Genomic DNA, 25,551 nt, shown 5'->3' with positions numbered 1-25,551 from the left:
GGCCGTGGGAGCCTCACCTCGCACTCCCCCGCTGACGTCTCCATAGCTGTTATACTGAGCAAAGTCTGTAGAAACAGGCTGAAAGGAGGAAAAACACAGTATTAGAAAATTTCCGCAGTGATCATTTTGGAGTCAGGTGAGAAGGAAGAAAGAATTTCCAAAATCTTGAGAATTCTTCCCAAGCTAAATTCCTGGATGCTCATTATTTTTCTTCCCTACTCATTCTCCTATTGCTATGACATCTCCTCGGATTTTGTAGAACACCCACTGCCACTGCCCAGCAGGCTCTACTGAAGCGAGTATCTCTTGCTGATAAATAAAAATAAATTTCCCTACTTAGCTACATAATTACATTTGTTTTGTAGGAAGGATGGTTGCAACAAACTTTCCTCTCTTTTTTTTACAGTAGAGAGTAACGGCTCAAGTAATTACTTTTTGCTTTAAAACTATTTGCCACAAAATTACTTAATCTAGTCCTCCTATAAGTTTACACAGGCCATTCTTTCATCTAAAGTCAATTTCTCCTTCTCCCAATAGAAATATTCCATTTTGCCTGCAACTCAAAGTGATTTAACAGGAAATCAGAGATTACAATTTTTATCATATTCCAACATGGACATCAAGAGTCAGATGTATTCAGACAGTACCTCAGTACAGGTTGAATACCCCTTATCCAAAATGCTTGGGACCAGAAATGTTTTGGATTTTTAATTCTTGGATTCTGAAACATTGGCATATACATAATGAAATATCTTGGGGGATCCAAGTCTAAACAGATCAATTCATTTATATGTCATAGATGTCTTATACACATAGCCTGGTATGGTAATTTTATATAGTACTTTAAGCAACTTTATATATGAAACAAAGTTTTTATTTTGTTATCCTTTGGTGGGGGAATCTGGGCATGTTTGACTGAAGGGGCTGGGAGAGACTTTTCCCCTTGGGGACGCTGAATAAGCTGTGTGCTGTGCACTCCCATTTTGACTGTGACCTGTCACATGAGGCCAGGTGTGGAATTTTCCAGTGGTGGCATCATGTCGATGCTCAAAAAGTTTCAGATTTTGGAGCATTTGGGATTTCGTATTTTTGAAATAGGGATGCTCAACCTGTACTTCCAGCAGACTGAGGAGGGAATAAACACAGAGACAACTAACTGAGGAGAAGTCTTACCCGGTGAAGCCCATTTTTTCCATAGCCAGGGAGAGACGAGGTTTTAGATGATGGAATATGTGAAGCTGAATGGAAAAAAGACAAGAGAGCAATTGTCAGGAAACCGGAAGTCCAGTTCTTATATGAAAATGGCAGTGTATCGTCCATCTTGCAGAATAGACGATTTAGAAAAAAGAATTCAAATCACATGAGGCTCAAGTGTTCACAAAATGCCAGAATATTTGGCTGATGCAGGGAACGGGTGGACAGTGATATCACTGGGGGTGGGGGGTGGGTTGGGGAAGCAGCACAGACAGTATGGCGGGGCTGAAACCAGTGCGGCATGCTTTATCTCCTTGAGCCCTCAATATAGCCATAAGAACGCTATGATTACTTCCATTTTACAGAAGAAGAAACAGGGGCTAAAAAAGTTAAGTATCCTGCTAATGGTCACTCAGCCTGTAAACAGCTGAGCAAGGAGCTGAACCCAAGGATATCTGGGTAGGTGAGCCCATGCCCCAGTGGATACCATAGCAGTAAGTGACCGGGAAGCCGACCACACAAGTTATCAAGATGTATGGGTCAACCCCAGCTGGACTCCTGGGATGCCTGGTATTGGGTCTCCCATCTGCCAGTGGCATGGAAACCTCCACTGGCTGCTGGGCTTTGGAGGGAGCACACCCAGGCTTGAATTTGGGTTCTGCAACCTAACACCTCTGCATCTTTGGACATGATCTTTTTGAAGTCATCATGTCTTGATCTATGTAGGTATAGTATTATATAAATAAAAATATTTTTTATTTTTATTTATTCATTTATTTTTAAGGAGACAAAGTCTCACTATGTTGCCCAGGTGGGACTCAAACTCCTGGGCTCATGAGATCCTGGCCTTCTGAGGAGCTAGGACCACAGGCACGTGTCATTGTGTCCAGTGATTCTTATAGAACATAATCTCATAATTAGAAGGAACTTTGAAGATTAGTAAACCACCAAATCCAAGATGGATGCCAGTGAGGCATCCATGAGAAGCAGTAGGGATCCTGGGTAAGAGTGTGGGCTCTGAGGTTATAATACTTTGATTCCTAAATCCTAGATTTGCTAGTTATTAGCAATGGGACATTGGTTATGTTACTTAAACTTCCTGTACCTGTCTCCCAATCTATAAGATGGAAATGAAAATGCTACTGCTGCTAATAACAAAAACAACGTCTACTTCACTGGCATGTTGTGAAGATTAAATGAGACAATGCTTAGTACAAGTGCCTGCATTAACTACATCCTTTAAAGGAACCCTTAGGAGAGAAAATTATGCTCTGGTTCAGAACATGGGAGAAGAAATCTTGTGGGTTAAGAGAGGATTAGCTTATGACAAATAAAACTAGGGGAAAATATACTGATTGCCTATTTCAGCCCAGCACATGAGAAATCTCCTCCTAAGGCGTCAAAACAACACTGCTAGTCTTCACCTCTTGTATCGAATATGTTAATGTAAAATCACAATGCTTAGAAATGTCTTATTCATGTTCTCTATAGGATTTCCTTTGAGACAAGTGTTCTAGAAGATAGATCTAGCACATGGGGATTGGCCCCCTCATGGTTCTTGAGACCCTCCGAGGGCCCCCCCATTTCCAGAAGAAAGGAAACACATTTCTGGAACAACCATGGCAAGCCGATAAGCTAAAGTGACCGGAAGTGGGTTTCCTACACTTCCTTTCCCGTAGAACACTCTGTAGGTTCCATGATCACGGATCACCGGTCCTGCCTCTCCCACAAGAGTCCAGATAGGCTCCTTGCAGGCAGGTGGCTCTGAGCCTGGGGACTTCGTGGGCGGGATGCTGCTCACCTGAGTGGATGGGAGAGTCATAGCGACTGGCTGACAGCAATGACCTTTCCCGGTTCTCCATCTCTTCTTTCAATATCAACTGCCCCAGGCCAGAGTTAAGCTATTCACAGAAAAACAAAAAACAAAAAAAACAAGAACAAAGTCTGCAATTACTTTCATGGAACAGCAGTTCCTTTTTAGAAGATCCTGCAGAATTCCCTGGCTCTGGAGGGCCTGCATGCATGTGGTCCCAGAGCCTGGTGGTTCCTCAAGAGGTCGGTCAGGTTTTGGATGCTAAACCCCTCTTAGCCTTTTCAGTGTTGAAGCTCCACTTCCCTAAGCTGGGCTGGGTGTCAGAAGAATATTTTCCTTTTTTTGCTCTCCCCTAAAAAGCGCCAGCAGGTGATCTCAGAAGGCATGTGCATTTGTGTGTGTGGATTTTTGATGCAAGAATGGGAGATTAGGGATGGCATCCTTTAAAAAGAAATTGCATTAATCTGTTTAAAAACAAGAAAGAATAATAACACATGCTCATGGAACAGATTTTGGGAAAGCCAGAAGGAAAGAAGAGTAACCCATAATCTACCACTCAGAGATAACACCATTTACATTTTGATTTGTATCCATCTAGTATCTTTCTGCACACATATAAAACCAGGATCAAACTATAAATGCAACTTTGTATCCTTTCCTCCCAGATAACGAATATCACATGCATCTCCCGTATCTTGGGAAGACATCCTTTTAAGGGATTCATCAGCCCTGTATTGGTGGGAGAGTTTATCCTTGGCTGTCCTTCCAGGATGCTGCCAGCCCTTGCTACAGGTGGGAGGGTATGAAGAGGACCTTTTGGAGGCAGTCTCTTTCATCCCTTTTCTCCTGGTCCAGATATGCATATAAGGTCCTACACTTCCCAGGGAAAGACCTGGAGAGACACTCAATCCCAAGGGCATTCTTTTAGCAGAGGCTGCACAAGGGAAGGAAGGTGCCGTACCACCTGGGTGTGCACCACCTTACTCTACTCGGCACTCTAGCATCCTTTCAACACCCTCCCCCCACCCCACACAGTCTCACTCTCCTTCTCACAAAAGCCCAAACAGTCTATGTCCCTCTGACCTCCAGCCTCAATGTCATCTCTTCTAGAGCCTAGCAGAATGTTCTAGTTCCTCGATGCCTAACTTGTCTTGCCTACCAGCCTGCAAGCCCCTGGAGGGCTAGAACCACCACCCCTTGCTTGTGTTGGTGGCTTATATACACCCGCAGTCATTTGAAAAATATAGATCTTATAGAATTGGAATTGAAGACAGCAGCGAGGTAGTTAAGGACAAACCTTCATTAATTGCTCTTCTTGAAGCTGCCGGCGTCTCAGAAGTTCCTCATCATCTTCCTCTCTGCCACTAGATCTGCGTCTCATGTCAGTTCCTAATTCCACAGCAAAGACAACTTCTCACATCAGCCCCACGACAAGGGAATCTTAACAGACTAGTCCCTCTGTGTTCAATCTGTTAGGCTGGTGAGGTCAGCAGTGGTCTTTAACAGTTTTAAGTGAACAACACACAGGGGGAAAAAAAAAACACCTGCACAATTCAGCACGGCTGGCTGGTTTCTCAAGAAAACAGGCCTGTGTGACCAGCCAGTTCAACGCGTGAAGCAGGTGAGGCATGGATTTTGGCCTCCCAACAAGGAGGCTGCACAAATAGAACTGGGGTTGCCGCTGCAACTGAGTCTACGCCATCCCATTAACCACTGGTCGGAGCTCACCACAGTCAACAGGAAAGGCACCTCCAGCTGTCATTTTCGTGTCCCTTGAGGCCAATTTTCAAAAAGAGAGGAATCCAAATTTATCTACCTACCAACCAATAGGTAAGATTGTCACTCTCTTGTGACAAGTTGAAAAATCTTGTAGTTTTCTTTTTGTAAATATTTGGACTTTTCATAATACTATTACTCTCTGACTTCTACCATTAATATATATGTATTCATTTAAAGTCAGGCTTTTTATGTTTCTTTCAAGGGATGGGTCTGTAATGTTTCCTTTTTCTTATCCTTTGAACAATGATCACAGAAGACTTTTATACAAGTAGGTAAATCAAAAGCGTTAACAAAAAATGCTAAAAAGTTACTTTGGAACAAAATAGCACATCATGTATGATATTTAAGCTTCCTAGAAAAGGGGAGACGGGGAATGGAAAGGAGGAATCTGTCGGACTGGTTGGAAGATTAAGATAATTACTGTTTTTCCTAAATGGCTTGGATTAATGTGGCCATGGGAGGAAACAGGAAAGTTTGCTAATCTAATCAAAACAAACTTTAACTAACAATCTTAATTTTCATCATTGTGATTAATGGACCAGAAATGTTCCTCATTTTGGAACCCAAAAGAGCTTTAAACTATTTAGTGATAATAATTTCCACAACAAAAACTTAATGCTCCCTGGAGCTGCTTTAAAATCCCCACTAAGCAACATAACTGAACTAGGAACATCAAGGGTCTCAAAAACTTCCCGAAGGGCATGGATTGGGAGAGAAACGCTGAGACTTGATTCTTAGTTCTTAAAATTATAAATGTCAATGTGGATTTTTTCTCTTCAGTTTATATAAAAACTAATAGACAAGTTTTCAGGAACTAGATGAACCTCATCAACCTAATGTATAGAATACTTGTGAATAATGAACGGAGGAGGCAGATTTTTCTTCAACTATTTCTATAAATACTGATTGCTTTAGAATCCGCTTACATTGCTTGTAAAAGTTATTCTGAAAATAACTCCATGAAAAATAGCACAATGAAGAAGATTAAGAAATTTTGGAAGATTGAAGGCCTTTTAGGCTGTCAACAGAAATATGATAAGATCATCATATCTTTGTAAAGTTGACTTGATACATTTTCAGTATTAGCTTCTGGGTTTGCCAATACTTCTTTTTAGGCCGAGTGATTTCACTACTGAGAAAACAGCAAAGACACACATAATTTGAAAGCATAAAGCAAAGAATGAAACAGCTCAAATGTGACATTTTAGCACAGAACTCATGGAAATGATAATGTAAAATCACACAACTTCACGCAAGTAATATTTCAGAACATCCACTACTCTGTAATGGCGGGTTTTTTTAGTAATGGAAAACGTGATTTCATAAGGAAAGTGAAAGAGCTAAGAGAATTGTAACTACAACCCAGAAATAGTCTAAAACAAATTTAACTGGAAGAAGTCACGCTTCTGCAGACAGTCTGTAAATTCACCCACTAGACTCTATAATTATATGGAACAATGTTCTTGCCATAAGGCTTTGACTCACCAACAATGTTCACAAGACTTACTGATTTTGTAGAAATAACTGAGAGCTTCTGCAAACCTTCAGTTTTAGACCAGTTCTGGATCTCAGTGGATTTGGTTAGAACAAGGCTCTGGTGGATGTGTTTTGTAATTTTTAAGCATTTTGCACACAAACTAATACAATATTAGTTCTTTTCACTGTTCTAACCTCTTGGTCATAGTTTTCTCAAAAATCCTCACGTTTTTGCACCTTTTAAGTATTTCATTTTGAGCTCTCCTAGCAGTCTGTCCATTTGACTTAGCTGCGATGGTTGCATACCTACGGCAGCTGCATACCTACGGCAAGTGAGGGGGGACCAGGCCAGTGGTCCGTCTCAATCTTTGGAGTCTCGCTGGGGTCTGGAGCCTGGGCTGCTGGGAACTTGGAAAACTTGATGATATCTTCTGAAGACTTGCTCTGGGCTGCCAAGGCAGCTGCATCTAGGTGGGATCAGGAGTTGCTTAGCTATCAGTCTGTAAGGCAGCGGTGCTACAACCCACCTACAGCGTTTTTGTTCGCTGGCAAAAGTTTCAATTCCAGAGAGTTCTGTTTATCATTGTTATCAATTGCCCCCAGTCATTCAGAGGTGCCTATTGACAACTCATTTTCCTTATTTTACATCAGAAGCAAAGCTTTATAGCTTTGCTCTACATCTAAAAATCCTTATTCTAGAGCAGTGCTGTCTAGTACTAGCTTGATGTAGATATTTAAATTAAAATAAATAAAATTACTTTTATATTTAATAAATATATTTAATAAGTAAAATATAAAACAAAAATTAACAAAATTAAAATTCAGTTCCTCCATTGCTCTAGCCATATTTCTTTCTTTCTTTCTTTTTTTTTTTAAGAGATAACATCTCCCTATGTTGCCCAGGCTGAACTTGAACTCCTGGGCTCAACTGATCTTCCTGCCTCAGTCTCCTGAGTAGCTGGGATTATAGGAGTGTCCACCATGCCTGGCTCCACTAGCTGTACTTGGAGGGCTCAGTAGTCATATGTGATTATTGGCTACTGTATTGGACAATGCAGATATAGAACATTTCCATCATCATAGAAGACTCCATTGGACAATGCTCTCCTAGAGTAATTAGTAATTTGAAGTTAAAGAGCTAAGATAAAAACATAATGTCATTTGACTGTAGTTGTTAATCGTTAGAGGGTTGGCTGGCTTTGCATCTTTGGGCAAGGAGCCATGAACATATTGGGCCAGTGTACTTTAATCCATATATATTACACTATATATGTGTACTAGAGTCCTAGGAGAAATGGAAATGGGAAAATCCACTTTTAGCTTGCAGGAATTTAGCATGTTTGCCATACTCACTTATTGTCTTGTTCAAGGGTCAGAGATACAAGTGAGTCATCCAACTTTAAAACAGCAAAAGCCAAACTAGCAGCAACAAACCAGGTCAGTCCCTGATTCTGGCTAATTTCGCAAACTGGCCTGAGATGTTACTAAACATTTCAGAATATATTTATATTAAATAATGCTTTAAATAAAAATGAATGTTTCCTCCTGGGTTCACGCATTTTAAAATCTGGAAATAACTGTTTAAATCTTTAGCTCCAATTTCTCCATTTTTCTAGTGACCTCTGGGTCTCGATTTGCTTAAATGACTTAGCCAACGTCACCCAATAATAAGAGATAAAGTCTTGGCCAGGCATGGAACAATGTTTTTCTGAATCTCTAACCTCATTAGAAAAAAATTTCAGCTTGGAAAGTACTACATATTAAATCCCCTTCTTGGAGATGGACAAAATACGTTAGCATATGAAAGACTGAGAAGTTCTGCATTACCAAAAAAAAGTGTGACTTCAGTTAAATCTATCTAGCCTTTCCCAAATGCATCAGAGCACAGACACCAGTTTGGGGCATTAGCATCTCTCTTTCTTTGGTATGGAATAGCTGTTTGCAGAACATCCTTTGGAAAGTGCTGATCTGGCTGGGCTATTCTTAATTACAACAAACTGAAGTAAAGACTTCAGTCAAAATAAATATCATGAAAAGAAGCCAATTAATCCCTTCCAAATAAATAATCTAACATTATTCAATCTCCTTAAATCCTACTTGATTATTTGCATTAGAGAGGCAGGGCCTGAAGATTTCAGTATTTCTAAAAGTCTCTAAATTGATAAATCAAACTCTGGGAATCTTATTCTTAAATTAATGGATAAAAGCATGACTTCAAACAGTACTTACGCATTAGAATTGGTGAAGTCAGTAGTTAAACATTCACATGTTAATGAGTGTGTGGGAAGACATTAAACCATAAAAAGCAAAAACAAAAACAATGTTAACAAACTTAAAAAGCAAGCACATGGTGTAAAACCTAAAAAAAAAAAAAAAGATGAGAAAAACAAATCCTAGCTCTAGAACCCTTATCATATATACTTTTTCTTTTTCTCCTTAGTATTTTGGCCTAAAATTTTTTTCCTTGTGCATTTTCAACTTTATTTGCTTGTAATATCATCCTAATTCTTAAGGACTCATTCATGTCTACTGGATTCTGAAGGGAGCCTTCAAATTTCCAGGTGTAATTTGTGTATCATTTTCTGAAATCACCTGAAGACCAGTTTTGGCTTCCTATCTATTCGCAAAGATTCATGGCAGATAAATATATAGGGACTTCATAATGGTAGAGGAAAATGTGAATTACATAAAGTAATGTGATTTCCTGGGTTAAAAAAAAAAATATGTATTCCCAGAAAAGGAAAACAATTATAAATCCATTTTTATGATTCTTAGTACGCAGGAATTTCAGAGACAAACTGACCTAACTGGTTTTTACAGATGGGAAAGCTGAGACTCAGATGTCCATGACATCACAGAGCCATTTAGGTAGAAAGTTGGACCAGAGCCACAATCTACAGTCAGCTTGTGCCCTGTCTACTCTGAAATGCAGACAACTTCACACCCTGTAAGAAACCGAGGACCTAAACAGCCAAGTCGATATAGGCTCAGTCAAATTAATTTTTCTAGGTGGCTGTTTGTCACTAGTTTTAATTAGTCAAACTTATTGTAAGCTCAGCAAAATTATTTTAGAGATTGATTAAATTATTTGATGGCAAAGAAAAAAAAAAAAAAGAAAAAGAAAGAGTGTCTTCTCAAGAGTTTGCAAGTCTATTGTGTGACCAGTACTTCCCCTTCTCTAGGAATGGGATGATACATGGTTTGATGGGATCAGAAATGGGCTAGAAGCTTCCTAATCAAGCTAAGTATTCCCCATCCAAGAAAATCAATTTCACAATATTTGCATCTTAGCAAACCAGAAAGACATGGTATGCTGGACACCCAGTTTGATTCTCAGAAGCAGCAGCAGGTTAGACTTTCAGAGGACAGCAGGGAGAAGTTCAGCTGACTCTGCTATTTAAAAGCTACGCAGAGGAAAGCGGGTTTTACCATGCTGTTTGTAGATGGGTGGTTTTCGGTAAATGTTGATCCCTTGATCTGTGGAAATGAAAAGCAAAGGTGTGTGATTATGAGGACCAGTTCAGTGATGGGAAAAATAGATCAACCAAGGGGCAAACCAAACTCAAGACTCTTGACCAAAAAATAACCCAGGTTAACTTTTGTATTACAAAGATTGAATTTACTGGAAGAAAAGGTTACAGAAATGAGTGGCTTACTATAGACAAGTGATATGGAAGCCTTTGTAATACATCTTAGGCTATACAGAGATGTAATTAATTCATGAGCCATTTATTTCAAATACACACTTCACTGAAAGTAGGATTAAAACAGGAGGAAATGCAGGCAGTGGAGTTGCTCTAATGGTGAGGAAGACATAACCAGTTTGGGGAAAATCCCCAAATTGCTACTGTCTAGAAATTGAGCCCCCAGTAGATACCAGTGGCTCAATTTACTTTTCAACTAATGAGTGGGACAGTGGAAAGCAATGTTGAAAATCAAGAGTATTTTTTAAAAAACATGTAAATACTTTTTTACGTGCAAGGTTAGCCCGATGTGTGGATGGGATGTTCTACAAAACCCTAATTTGTAAAATAAGCCAAATTAAAAAAAAAAAAAAGAAAGAAAGAAAAAGAAAAGAGAGCTACATACTATTCATATATTTATATAGAATTCCATTTGATGATGCTACCATTTCACTTTAACTACAAATACTCGGGAAATTTCAAAAGGTTTCTGCTTCCCCAGAATCTTGGGCACTGTATCTTGGTGGGGCATTCTTTATGTGAAAAATCCCAAATATAGAATGTAGATTACCAAGATTCAATGAAACTTTTTTAAAAGGGCAGTCCCAGCTGAGTGGTACGAATCTCATTGAACTTCCCTCTTTTATTAGGTAAATTTAGAATGCAAAAGATAAAATGATTATAGGTTCCAAATATGTATACTTATATTAGCATAATAGATAATTTATTAAACTACTTCCAGTTTCTAAAAGAAGCAAAACAATGTATTCTGATAGAAAAATAGTATCATGACCTCTGATGGCCAATACTGCTTCTATAAAATTGAGCTGATGCTAAACATTAACATATTGATGGGTTCTGATTTTTCCAGTTTCTGATGGTAAATTACTATTTGTGCTGTGACAGCAAATGCTTGTTCACTACTAGAGCAAAGCTTGCAGCACCAAGCTTAAATTGCAAGATATCTTCACGGGCTGTGGAGGTAGCTCGTCAGTTATACACTGCAGAAAGGCCACCCAATTCACCCAATTTTACACCTCTCTTTTAAAAAAAAGGCAATGAAAAGAATCTCCATATTGGAGACAAACAGGAAACTTAACAGTATTCTCAGGTGACACCGTGGTTTCAATCTTTAGGATGAGAAGATAACTGGATTGCCATTGTGATAATCAGTCAATGACACCAAACCACAGAGGGAGTATCTTAGAAGGCACTGTTTGACAGAGAGGTAAAATTAAAATTTTAATAAAAAAAACAAAACAACCGAACCACTCTCCTGTACCCTCTGTCTTGCACCCTCTTCAAAAGGATGTGAGAAAACGTAAACGTTCAATATACTCCTGGCATTTCACACACACACACACACACATTTTGGAAATGCCCCCTAGGTCAGATCCTGCAATTTAGGGTTTGTCAACTGTGTGCATCCCAATGGAGAGCATGAACGATGAGACAGACGAGGTGACAAGGCTACATTCTACACCGTGACAGGACACCGAGACACAGACCGTGTCAGCTCCTACCTGGAACATGGAAATGTTTAGGGGCCTGAGCGTAAGTTGGAGTTAGAGGGCGGTCGGGCCGGTAAGGGAGAGGGGAGTTCCTGCCGCTGGACGGCTCATTGCCTCCAATGAGAAGAATGGAGAAAACAAAATGAGAGAGGGGAGAGAAACAAAGAAAACAAAGCAAGCGTAATAAAAATTCAAAACAACAGACTGGAAAGGAGCTTCATCAAAAAAGGAGAGGCAAAAGAAACAAACTCAATCCATCAACTGGGCTCGCGAAGGTGATACCAGGTTTAGTTTTGCGTAAGAGAGAGGTGAGTTCGGGTGGAGCTGGGTTAGAAGCGGCTGTCATTCCCACGCATGCGGTGAAGGCTGGGAGCTCGCAGCAAACTGATCGGATGGGGAGGACACTGGGAGGTATGCAAAGCCGCTTGCTCGTGATTTGGGATCAGCTGTCAGATGGTTAAATCCCGATCATGTAAAAGGGCATATGTTATGCAAACCCAATACAGTCACTTCCAGGCATGACAGCAGAGGCCGGCAATCAGAATGCACATCTCTGATCCGATGGCTAAGTCTGGGAACCTGTGCGGTCACCCAGTCCTTCCCCTTAGGAATACAAAGTGCCTTCACTGCAGCGTATGTTTGTTTTTCTCACTTTTGAAATACATACGATAGAGGCAGACCCCTTTCTACCATTTATACCTCTCCCCACCTTTCTCTTCAAAGATGAGGCTCCACCCAGGCTAATGATTCAATCACTAAAACATTTACTGAACGCCTACTCTGGCTGGGCACTGAGCTCCCACTAGGGACATGTAGATGAATGAGATATAGTCCCCGCCCTCAAGGGGCTCAGAGTTTACCCAACGAGACAGCCTTAAGATGAATATATGTAATACCATGTAATTGCTTACCCAGAGGTATAAGAAAAATGTTGTGATACAGAAAAAAGGTACCATCAATTCTTCAATGAAGCTACAGAGAGAAGTTGTTGTTAGATTGAGCTGGGCATCAAAAATCAAGCTCTCCAGGTGGGTAGGTGGGCACAGTGGAAAGCCTATATTCCAGAGGGCTGGAACATCACAAAAAAGGAGGGTGTAGAAGGGCTTATCGTGTGGGAACAGGCCTGGCCATCGTGGCTGGACAGCACGGTGCTCTTGGCGGGGGGAAAAGAGGGACGAGTTGAAGAGGAGAGCTGCGGCTTGGCTGCAAAAGACTTAAGTGCCCACAGCCACCAACGCTCTATTCTGACCAGGAAGAAAGCAGAGTTGAACTGATACTTGCGCAAAATTGGAAACAGATTAGTTACTGGCCTAAATTGTCTTCCTACCCTACATCGGGGCAAACATCTTGTCCCAAGAATACACCAGAAGATATCAGACTATCATCTAAAGTTAACAAATTATTATAGTAATGCTAATTACTTTTATTATTGAGTTGTAAGAGTTCTTTATATATTCTGGGTTCAAGTACCTTATCAAATACATGATTTGCCAATATTTTCTCCCACTCTGTAGGTTGTCTTTTCACTTTTTTGATGATGTCCTTCAAAGCACAAAAGTTAATTTGGACGAAGTCCGGTTTATTTACCTAATAATGTTAATAATTTTAAATAAATCATAGATCATCAGAAAATAGAGCTCTAGCCAGTTTCTTCAAGTCAAATTGTCCTATATCTAGCCAGCATAAGTATGAAAAATGCCAATTGTTAGATTTTAAAATATATTGAATAGAATTTTTTTTTTCTTTTGATGAACCAGAAAGAAGATATGAATAGAATTTTAATTTCTCAATATGTATATGTGTAGGTAACCAGAGTACAGACCTGTACTACATGGGCAGTAAGATATTCCAAATAGGGATCTAGGTTTGTTACTGAGTCAAATTTAGATTCCAGGCTTTTGGTTACTGGTGTTCTGAAACTTTTGTCTTTTCTCAAGAGTCAGTTTACCATCCAGCTCTAAATACGTTCTAATGTTGACTTTATTACTTACGCCAGATATTAGCTTCTAAAAATTCTGAAACTTCACCTCAAACGACTGTTCTATTAGCAAGCTCATTTACAAAAATGTTATTTCAATTACCATCACTCTCCTAAAGAAAAGTTCACGTCTGAAAAAAAATGAGTATAAAAAACACAGGTAGAAGAAAGCAGGGGAGGGAAGATTATGGTTTGCATCTAGAAGGAAATGGTGTTTTAAACCCTATGGCTGAATTAGAACTCGGTCTCATTCATCATCACGGGTGCTCAGTGGGGTTGCCTCGCCAGGGGTAAGTGCTTAATAAATGTCTGTGATTGGATGATTGAAGTAGGCCAACTAATTAATTCCATAGCTATTTGTTGGCCTAATTTAGCAAGCTCCCCTGCAGGATTAACCATCTTCTTTCTCTGATCTCTTAATTAAAGGAAGCTAGCTGCTAGGGCAGTTAAGTCCTCACTTAATGCCGATAGGTTCTTGGAAACTTCCGTGCTAAGCAAAATGACCTACAGCAGGTCTTCAAGTAACATCGTTTTTCAATAATGTTGATAAGAAAAAAATTGGTTTTGTTCAACGTTGTTTTGCTTAAAGTCACAGTTTCCAGGACTCTGTTGACGACATTAAGGGAGGACCCACTGTATACAGCAATGAGATCACAATAGCACCCCTTTTATAACTTTCCCATTAGAGTTGATCTTGGATAACTCCAATTTAATCGTTTCGCTTAGGAAAAATTCTTTAATCCTATGAACATTAGAAATCATTAACAAGAGCAATCCACAACTGAAAAACAGAATAATGCTTGTGGTCCTTTCTCAAAAGAAGGCCTAACAGGTCTCAACGTCCTTGTTTTATTTCAGGTTGTCTTTTGAAGGCTCTTCCTGGGTCTCCTGAGCCCTGGCTGCCTGCCCTGGGTTCCTTCACCTCGAACTCTGCTGTCCTCGTAGAACATCAGATGTTTCAGGGAAAGTTCCCACAGGTTTTGGTTATAATACCCAATCAGATGAAACTCCATTAAATCTGTTTTGATAATTATTAGCCAGTATTATGCACACACGAAAATTATCTGCATATGCAGGGCATGAAGGTTGAAGGTTTTTAGAATTAGACATTTGTCCAAGTATTAAAATATTTCTAGATCCTCTGCTGGCCAGTGGCAGGAGAAGCCCATCACTTCTTGGATATGGTTGAAGCCTCTCAGAGGCTGTGGAGTGAGCGACTATCTGAATTTCCACGGGGGGGATTCTGGCTGTAAGCTGTCACCAGTGGGGTGCGGTTCTTTATTTGGCTGTGTGTTTTCAGCAACTATTGACCTCTCTAGTTATTTAATAAAAAAAAATAATGTATTCAAGTCTTTATAAGTAGATATAACTCTATAATCATTTAAAACTTCCCATAAGACATTTTAAAACCCCAGGTAAAGAGAGATCCAGCAACGCACCTGTCTCTGTCATTCGGCATAACGTGATTTTCACACATCACAATGGCTTATTGGGGAATCAGGTCTGGGAATAGATAATGTTGCTAGGTGCCAAATTCTTAGCCCTTGAAATACCAAAGGCATGACACATTTTTGGCATTTTTGAAAGAAAAAGAAAAATGTTCAGGAAGGCAGTGCTTCTCTTTTCCAACATATACACTCTATCTTTACGTATCTTTTAACCCAACCTCATGGGAAATAACTGACGAGGACCCTAAGAGGTTTTGTGCTTAGACAAAGTAATGTACGGTGCATCAGGTGAAATATCATATTTGGAAGGTATTATTGTCATCATCACCTATCAGCCCAGAATATGATTTTAAAATAATTTTTTTCTAAACATTTTTAAAATTTTTATAGAGATGTGGTTCTTGCTATGTTGCCCAGGCGGGTCTCAAACTCTTGGCCTCACTTGGTCCTCCTGCTTCAGCCTCCCAAAGTGCTGGGATTACGTGTATGAGCCACCGTGCCTGGCCAGATATTGTTTAAAAGTAACATACTAGCACATATATACATATACATATATATATATACATATATATATATAATATGATAGCATATATATCACTTTCAAAGCTATTTTGTTCTTTTAAATAAGTCCTAAGATTGGGCCACCCTAAGTTGTTAGTGATCTTAGCTATTGTGATGAGAAGCTACTATATTTATATTTGTATTTATATTTCTTGGCCTTCATTTTTAGTTCCTTTCCTGTCAGCCTAATAAGCCAATCTTTTAGTTCCTGGGAGAACATTCATTGGGAAGATTTTTATCATACATAACAAATTCACATGGTTTGTCTTCACTTTCATTCTCCTTTTTGGAACCATGAGAACCTGAGTGATTAATTCTAAGATAAATGACTAGAAATGGGGGTGCACAGTTCTGCTGTAGAAACCTGCTGGAACACTGCCTAGCTTTTTGGATGCTAAGTGCTATTCCAAAATATAAATAAATATCTTAAGAGGACCTTAGGTTAAGCTGGCAGCACCCAGAATTTTGAGACAGTTTCAAGATTGCTGGTGCCTGTCTAAAATGTCAATAGGAGTTACTGTTTCCTTCAGCAAGTGCCAAATATATATATGTTTGCATCATAGCAACCCATATTTCTGGCAAAACAGGAAAGATTCCTTTCAAAGAGACTTAATATATGTAGCCCTCCTGCTCACAAATCGAATTTACACTTCATGGACACAGAACGTAACGTCTAGCCGTATTTCAAAGGGGAAGGAGGAGAAACGTAGCAAACACTGCACAAACAAAGCCCAAAACAAAGTGAAAACGGTTTCTCCAAATCTCTACAGGCATAAAGTTGTCCAAATGGCCCAATGACATGCTAACACAGAATGAGGCCGCAAGGAATCTCAGAGAACAAAAATAAACACACATCCCCAAACAAGATGGATGTTATCGAAAATGGGTGGAGGAGCCAATGAAGTAGAGAGACGGTCTGTGGCGTGCATCTCAGCTTTCCAGCCATGCAGGCATCCTCGGCTCAGCGACCCCCCGCGCCTGGGCCACATGCATCAGAAACAAGGAGCAGGAAGTGGACTGTCCAAGGGGAGGCTGAGCTTCTCACCGCCAGAGTGGCGACGCCCTCCCTGCATCTGAGATGAACATCCTACCTTGGGGTCAAGCTCCCCAGCTCACATTCATTGTAAAAAATAGCTCCTCTAAGACCACAAGACAAGCTCCGGGAGCAAATGAAGGGCTACAGAAAAACCCTGGGAGATGTTGCTTTATAGTAAAGATATCTCGGATATGTTTCTCAAATGGCCATAGGTTCCCTGTGTTCTGAGATTTCCAAGTGAAAAATCCATTAAATGGATACACGTTTGTCAAAATAACTAAGAAATAATTCCTTGGAGAATCATTATTTAGCCAAATATATTAAGCTTTTAAAGCAGTATCTTTAAGGTAGAAATTCTCCATGAATTATTTTTTTTTAAGTTAGCAAAAAAGGTTATCTGGTTGAAAAGCATATACTATTATGTCCATTATATATTATATATGAAGTATATAGACTATTTCATATGAACATAGATACATGTCTAGTAAAAAGAAAATGGGAGACAGACTATGTTTTTTTAAGTTCTGGGTCACTCTAAATGACTTTTGGCCTAACGCTTTTTAGAATTTAAACCCAGGATATTTGACTGCATCAAAAATTTCAAATTTGACTGAAAACAGAAAAAAACATGTATATACACATTTTTAATAAAGGGCCATATTAGGCACACAGAGGTAGTATAATTTTCATAACCATTCAATAGCTCTATTGAAAAAAAAAATTGTTAACTTCGCCATTTAAGTGATTGAGAGTATTTCTTTGTCTTAGCCTCAATAAGAATGCAATTTTCTGGTTAAAAAGAGGTAGAAAATAAAAGTTTGCTTTGAAAATTATACTTCACGGATATTTATGTCAAAACACATGCCCCTAACGTGGATGACATTTCTAGGGAGGAGAAGGCCTAGAGCCTGGTCCAGGTGCTGCCACAGCCTGGCTGTGAACCCTCGGGCGGTTCCTTAACCAGGCCCTTGCTTCTTGGGCCCCCACAGGGTTTACTTCACAGGGAGGCCGTGAAGGGCAAATGGAACCGTGGAGTCCAGTGACCTGGAAGCACCACGCTGACTGAGGTGTGCGGCACACCAGGACACTTCACCTCACACGTCCCAGTGACCAAGGAGAGCAGCCTCATCCTTCCTGGTTTATAGACGAGGCAAGTGACGCTCAAAAGAATACATAAGCAGCCCAAGGTCACACAGCTAGCAGGTGACAGAGCTCACATTCAAGCCTGAGATTCCAATGTCCACAAGCTTTCCATCTCTCCTCATGGCTACCCACATCGTGAGGTACCGTTAGTCACTGACATTCTGTGATGTGTTGTCTGTACAAACTCTGTGTGAGTTGACAGGGCCCATGACATTTTTATTTCTACATAAAACATCTCTCTGACTGATGAAACATGTAATAACCGAAGGAGGAAGATCACATTTTAATGAATCAAAAAATGTGTTTTCTCTTGAATATTAGAAATAACCAAAATATTAATTTGGCCAAGGGCTGCTATATTAAAGTCTCTTTAAAATATATATAACTTAAGTTTTTAAAAATAATTTATGATTTTCTAAACTTTCTCTGAAGTATCAACTTGACATCTGGTTAATAAAAAATTGTCCCCAGAATGCTAATTAGCAATAAAATTTCAATACTCTGTCCAAAATTTTAGAAAGTGCTACAACTACTGAAAAAAATTGCTAATGACAAATGGTGTATGTCTTCAATAAGCATGTCAGCTGTATGATTTTCAAAACAGAAAAATGCTGAAATAGCAAATATGAAATAATTGAATGCTCGTAAGTGTAGTGCATCTACCTTTTAGGACTCAGTTGCTCCAAAATCGGAGCAAGAAGTAGAAAAGGTTGGGTAGACTGACAACGGAAATTCAGTAAAAAGAATAACACTGAGGCCCCTCATGGAAGCTGCAGTGATGTGAGCACTTGGAACACACAGTTCGAATCCTCTAGGACTGTTTTAAGACTCATGATGACATCTGTGCTCACCTCCTCCTCCCTCCTTTAGCTATTTTGTTGGTTAATTTGCTGCTAATCAAGACTAGGGAAAAAGTTAGCATCTCTCTGGGAGTTTGTACTTATGTTAAATTATGACCCCTTCATAGTCTCTCCTGGATTCCTGGCTCCCCCGACAGGGAGAGCCCAGCTGAGGACTGCTACTGAAGCTTCCTCAATGGGGACAAAAACAGCAGGAATGCCTTTAAGGGTGCTGGGCAGAAATGTGAGGCAGAGACAGAAAACAAAAGGCAAAGCTTCTCTCTTCCATCATGCGGGAGTCAGGACAAATCAAAAGAGAATCGCTCCCAGAGGCGGCTCAAAGAGAGAAATTTGTTACCTTCCCAAAGATCTTTCTGAGCTGCCCAAACGTGTTAATGTAGTTAAATGGCTCATCCCCATCAAGAAAACTTTGGGATATTTGTCACTAAATACTGTTGTGTTTTGCTGAGACATAACATATATTAAACCCAGGAAAATGCCCCAATTATATATTATATCTTGTTTTTGACACATACAAAAACAAAATAATAATATACATATTTTTTGAAGTGGCAGGTAATAAATGTTATGGTGTAAACATACTTCCTGTTTCTTCATCGGGAGCCCTTAGAAATGGCATATTTCTCCGAAGGAGAGATGCTATGCCGGTTCTAAGACAACCCTTGGGGATGGTTACGACACACACAGGCATGCTGAGAGGTCAGAAGCTCGGTGCTAACTCTTGGAGATGCGCCTTATTAGCCTTCCCAGGGTGCTAATAAATCTCCACTACGCAGGGGGCTGCCTGGGGAAGCCTGCCTCCTTACCTTTGATATGGGGAATGAAGTGGTGTCGGAAGGGGGGGTTGGGGCGGGAGTCGCTGTGTGTGGGGCTGAGGCTGCTGGTGCGCAGGTTGGACAACCTCTGCACACCAGGAGACAAAAGCTCTGTGCAGCAAGGAGTCGGGGGTGGGGCACGGTGGAAACAGAAAAGAAGAACAGAAATTAACACAGGAGCAGGGAAAGTGCCATCGTTCCAAGGGGGAGTGGGGGGTGGGGGGTGTAAAAAAAATAAAGAACGTTAATCAGCAGTCTGGAAAAGGATGAAGGAAAAAAGGGTTACGAATACACCTGCTAAGGGTTAGGCCAAGTGGGGAGAATTTGCAAATAGGTTCAGGTGGGTGCCGGGCCACTCTCTGAGAATAAATGGCTTTGGTGAGAAGGAACAGTCGCCGGGACGTTCTCTATCAGGATGATGCCGGATACTATTGGGCCAGTACCGGGCACATCGTTTGGACTCAATGAGCGCTGTTTCTAAAAATCAACGAAACAGAACCCTCTGAAACATGCTTTTTTTAAAAAAAAACAAAAACAAAAAACAAAAAACAATCATTTCAAGAAACTTGAAAAATAGTACTTATAGGTCAGGGTCAGATTATTTTTTTAAGCTGTAAATTTATCCCACTGGAGGTTTAATTTTATTTTGCCCATGTAGAAGGAAACCTGTTTGTGTTTTCTGGGTGGCAGAGAGTTACACGTGACCTTGAGAACTGCGCAGCGACCGCACTGGGGGGCTGGAAGCTCAGTTATGTCAGAGGAGGTTACCGCCAAACCCAGGCCGTGGGGCCTGCAGCGTCATCTGGCATCTATAGCATAGGGAGTGGGCGCTTTGGGGCTTCTACGTGGATCACAAGCATGTTATCGGAATCCCACCAGCTTCACTTTACAAGGGTAGACCTCAAAAAAATAATCATAAAGCCTAACAATTGGTATTAATATCATGTATATATATAATATATTGTGAAAAGAGAGAAGAACCTCCTAAAGCCTGTTGGCTTCAGAGTTGTAACTGGAACATACGAAAACTTTCTCTGGGACAGCATTGTCCCCGTAACACATGCCACATCTGAAAACATGATGGCTGGTGACCTCTGCATATGTGGCCTCACCATATGTACACATGCAGGGTGGGGCATAAAGGGTTTCTTATCACACAGACAGACAAGGGCTTCCATTGAGACCCGTGTCCAGGGCATGAATAAAATGAATATAGTGGTATACACAAAAAAGAAACTTCTGGAAAACTTTCATTTAACATAATACTGAGTAAATATTTATAAGCTTAGAGAAAATTATACATTATTGAAGGATTGAATAGTTTCAATTATCTACAAGTGTTAAATCTGTAGTTTTAAGGAATAGATTGCAACTTTTTCACGTTCTGTTAATTTCCTTTGGTTTTATTTCTTGGACATCTTATGAAACGAGTTAGCATATGGTTGGGTTTGTTCTCAGCAACCTGTCCAAAAGCAAGAAGCTTAAAATGAAGTCCTCACAGATGTGCATCATCACCACCGAGTCTTGTCTTTTTTTTTTTTTTTTTTTTTTTAAACAGAGTCCTGCTTTGTTGCCCAGGCTAGAGTGAGTGCCACGGCGTCAGCCTGGCTCACAGCAACCTCAATCTCCTGGGCTCAAGCAATCCTTCTGCCTCAGCCTCCTGAATGGCTGGGACTACAGGCATGTGCCACCATGCCCGGCTAATATTTTCTATATATATTAGTTGGCCAATTAATTTCTTTCTATTTATAGTAGAGACGGGGTCTCGCTCTTGCTCAGGCTGGTTTCGAACTCCTGACCTCGAGCAATCCGCCCGCCTCGGCCTCCCAGAGTGCTAGGATTACAGGTGTGAGCCACCGCGCTGGCCACACCGAGTCTGTTTAGAGACCAAAATCCCCCTGTGAATCTATTTCTCAGGGAATCTCAGATCTGTGCTGCCATCTCCATCCTTCTCCTACTATGTATATGAGACACTCACTTATAGTCACAGGGACTGAATTCTCTGCAGATGAAGGTCCACTAACGTCCTCTACTATGTGGTATTCTCTATCGTAGGACATCCCTGATGTTTTTATGTTTTCCAAGTCTGATTCAAAATCTTAGGGGTTGGAAGAGATCTTAAAAGTTATCAAGCACAACCCTGAGGCTTCTTTCTAGAAGTTGCTTAACACACTGACTGCCATGTGAGTTGTACTTAACTCAGACTAGTTTTCACCCTGGGGCCTCGTGAAGCAAAATCCTGCAATTGATTCCTGAAAATCTTGTTGATGTTCTTGTTATAATTAACAATTTAATTCTAACAACATGGATTGAATTGCATATAACTCACGCACAGAAAACAATAAAAAATGACAAACCAGAAAGGATCGTTTTAATAAAATGCCATGGCCCCAGGAGAAAAATTTTTTTTCTAGTGTTGCAGTCATTATGTTAACTGAGCATGCTTACTAATACCACGTGCCTGGATAAGGGAAACATAATAAACCTCTTAATAAATGGCTAATACTGATTTCAGATGATGTTGAAATGCCTAGAAAGCCCATCTGAATCTTTTTTTAGAGATCTTCATTTTAAGTTTCAAGGTGATGAGATTTTCATCCACTCTAAAAAAATTAAAAAAAAAAACTCTCCCTTGCTTCTAACAGTGCACTGTCAAAATGCAATTATTTAATAAATTATAATGAACATAGCCATAAAATGATATTTCAACAAACGATATAACAAAATATAGTTGGATACCAGTTTCCATTTTGTTCTGGGAGAGCGGAAGAAATATTTAGCAGAGATTTTTCAATATGTTATCATATTGACGGGCAAAAGGTCACATGGAGCTACAGCGTATCACCGAGAGTGAATCTCAGGAACAGCGAGCCTTACCGGGTCTGTGGAAGTGCTGGGGAGAGCGGGACGTGGTCGGAGTGTAACTGTGGCGGCTGTACACAGGGGAGTTGATGGAGCCCTGGCTTGTGGACCGGTGGATCATCCGATCCCGAACGTCCTGGTACCCCTGGAAACAAAGTTTGAGAAACCATGGACACAAAGCACATTGAGACTAGTATCATTTCCGAGCAGAACCAAGTTCTACAAATAGTTCCAGCCAAGGAACTATGCTGTCTCCCTGTTCACATGTATATTTTTAGGGCCAATTCCACAAACATGTATGCAAATGCACATTCTGTGGCTAATGTGTTTTGGTCAAAACCCACGGTCTTTGCAATTTATTAGAATCTTAAGATGGAAAATTATCAACTCCAGTAGAGACAGAGCTCTGGGATAAGGGGTAATAATTCCCCTGACCATGTTGACACTGTGCTTTTCAGTTTTACAAGGTGCATTTGCCTACCTGTCAGATCTGCTTAGCAGTAAGGAATGGCATCACCTCCCTTCCCCACCAAGGTAGAAACAAGGTCCCGAGCAGGTGTGTAGGTGTGTGACTGGCACAGGCAGAGCCCACTCTGGAACCAGCGTCCTGACTCTGATGTCACGCCTTGCTCTAACCATCAACCCACACTGTGTCTAACGCTGATCTGGTGACATTTTAAGTTGATTTTCCTGGAGAACAAGTTGGTGGCTGCCTTAAAGCCAGTATTCTACTTCCCACTTGGAGAACATATTCTAAGAAAATAATTAAAAATTATCTTTAAAAGGAATAATTTATTCAAAGATTTTTATACTACTGTCCTTCATAAAGGCAAAAATTTGTATTACACGCATAAGAAACTGGGGCATAATTAAGAAATCACAACATATCAGTTCAATGTAATATGATAGCACCACTAATATGTCACCAATGTCTAAACCTAGAAAAGGTTATAGGTAACAAGGACAAAGGTAACAAGGACAAAAAAACCCACACATACACAAACACAATATAAAACTGCTAAAAGAGTTGGAAGAGGACAAAGAATATTTTTTATTTTAGGAATGTGTTGTCCTATAAAGTTTCTACTAGCACGATAAAAATAAAAGTTTTAATGAATGCACGATAATGACTAAAACCTCAGATAATGATTAAAACCTCAGTAGCCATAGCTTTGTGGAATTTCAGAGCAAATGGCAAGGAAACTTTGGCTTGATCCTAGTCGGCTATCACAATAAATTCAACAACAACAACAACAACAACAAAACAAAAAGCCCCAAATAACGTGCTCCAACCTTGAAATTGGTCAATAATAGAAGTTAATTCTTCATAATTTCAGTTGTAAATTATCAGAATACTAGTGGAAATTAATTAATCATAGCACTCAGGCACAAACCATGAAAATACTACAGGATTTTTACAGTCTTGAATTACAGAGATTCCTTCCAATCAATCTAATTTTATAAAGAATACCCAGAAAGTTGCTTGGCTTTAAGACCAGATGATTGATTTTAGACAAAATGGAGTGACTACCTACGAAGATGGCTCTGCATGTAGAACACACTATGGCCACTGCTGGCTATTTTGGATAACGGACAGTGTACTGGGATTCAGATCCATTAATTATAGACGAGGGCAGAGAGTCCCACATTGGGACAAGTGGCTTCAGTCCCTGCAGAGAGACACTTTTCTGCCATTTAGAGGTGCAGGCTCAGATCAGTGGGAAGCCATTTATACATCCCAACTCTACTTTAGAAGTTCACCGCTGTGTCTTACGGTCCCTGTCGTACACGTAAGAAATCCCCACACCCACCATAACCTCACGTGCAGTTTTTCTGTCCTTTTGTGTGTTACGTCCTTTTGAAAAAAATTCTAGCAACTCTCAAATTCCACCCATTCAAATGGTCAAAAACGGTACTTACTTCTGCTGATGGAGTAGGAGACAAAGTCCTTGGAGACTAGAAGAATAAGAGAGAATTTAAAGTCACAACATTTGCTAACCCTTCACCAGTTTTAATTAGAGTTGCTTATCGGAATCCGCTGGAAACATTACCCAAAATACCCAGGCCAGCACCCCCGTCCACCCCCAACCTGGATTTAGTAAGGCTGCCGCGGGGCTCACATGGGAAAACTCTTGACAAAGTTCCTGGGAGACTCTGGTGCACGTCTCTGCCTAAGAACCGTGGTTTTAATATAATAGATATGCTGTGATACTTTGTGATATGTGTGAATTAGGTGATTAAGCCAGATAAACTGGAGCTATTTTCCCCACGTGTTCAAACTATGTTCATTTTACTACGATGAGTCACATCATCTACTGAAACAGGATTTTTGTAAATGTGCTTATTGACTAAATTACAACCACAGCAATCGCTGTAAAGAGGACTGTGATGACCAGGCACGTGGCATCCTGCCCTGGCCGCCTCCGCAACACTCCCCTCTGGCTTCCATCCTTCCAGGCACGCCGGCTTGCTTGGGGCCATCAACAGGCCAAGCCCTCTCTCACCTCAGGGCCTTTGCATGTGTGGCCTCCTCTGCCACCAGTGCTTTTCACCCAGACACCTGCAGGGCTCACTTTGCACCTGCAGTGAGGTCTCTGCTCTAACCCAGTGTCACGCGGCACCTCCATGACCCTCCCACTTAAAGGAGCAACCCAACCCTTTCTGCTTCACTGTCCCACATAGCTCGCCCACTCTGTAAAATTATATTACAGATCTGTTTGTCTACCGTCTGTCTCCCACAGGATACTGCAAGTTCCATGAGGGCAAAGACTGTTCATTCAGAACAGTGTATTCCCAGTGATGAGAGCAGCTCCTGGAACATATTAGGCGCCCGACAAATATTTTCCGAATGAATAAATGAAATGTTTACAATTAAAATGCAAAAAACTTTCACAAAGACATGAAATGAAAACAGAGAATTCTGGAGAACACAGCAAGGTGGATTTCTTAGTTTTAGAATACGCCCTTTCTCCCACGTTTATAATAAGCTGGTGGCCTCTCTTGCCCCCCAAGCTTCCTCAAGCCCATGGTCTCATTTGCAGCTACAGCCTGTCTCTAGGGTATCTCGGTTTGGTAAAGCCGGGCTCCTTGGGGGCAGGGTCTGCCCCTGCGCTGCTATCAGGGCTCTGGAGGCACCAATGGGCTACAAGGGATTTTAAGTTTACTATTGTGGTGTTCCTAAAATGGCAATATGTATATGGATTCTGTAAAAGAAGTGTTAAAAACTAATGGGATAGGCCGGGTGTGGTGGCGCACGCCTGTAATCCTAGTACTCTGGGAGGCTGAGGCAGGTGGAGTGCTCGAGGTCAGGAGTTTGAAACCAGCCTGAGCAAGACCCCGTCTCTACTAAAAATAGAAAGAAATTAATTGACCAACTAAAAATATATATACAA

General features: G+C 40.5%; 1 protein-coding gene across 4 annotated transcripts in view; it reads right to left on the bottom strand.

Annotated features, from left to right (window-relative positions):
- ABLIM1 (actin binding LIM protein 1) overlaps window positions 1-25,551 on the bottom strand; it is a 290,610-nt gene that overhangs the window by 9,177 nt on the left and 255,882 nt on the right. For all 4 annotated transcript variants that reach the window (XM_076009764.1, XM_012772677.3, XM_076009763.1 and 1 more), the window contains 9 exons: window positions 24,080-24,115; window positions 22,175-22,304; window positions 11,469-11,570; window positions 9,692-9,739; window positions 6,586-6,729; window positions 4,305-4,396; window positions 2,996-3,095; window positions 1,174-1,238; window positions 18-78 (listed from right to left, as the gene is read on the bottom strand). In XM_076009764.1, the coding sequence (XP_075865879.1) occupies window positions 18-78; window positions 1,174-1,238; window positions 2,996-3,095; window positions 4,305-4,396; window positions 6,586-6,729; window positions 9,692-9,739; window positions 11,469-11,570; window positions 22,175-22,304; window positions 24,080-24,115 (778 nt within the window). The remainder of the gene's footprint in view (window positions 1-17; window positions 79-1,173; window positions 1,239-2,995; window positions 3,096-4,304; window positions 4,397-6,585; window positions 6,730-9,691; window positions 9,740-11,468; window positions 11,571-22,174; window positions 22,305-24,079; window positions 24,116-25,551) is intronic.

The sequence above is a fragment of the Microcebus murinus genome, chromosome 14 (assembly GCF_040939455.1).
Source record: "Microcebus murinus isolate Inina chromosome 14, M.murinus_Inina_mat1.0, whole genome shotgun sequence".
NCBI lineage: Eukaryota > Metazoa > Chordata > Mammalia > Primates > Cheirogaleidae > Microcebus > Microcebus murinus.
Note: the sequence above shows the minus strand (reverse complement) of the source record. Positions and strands in the feature narration are given on the sequence as shown.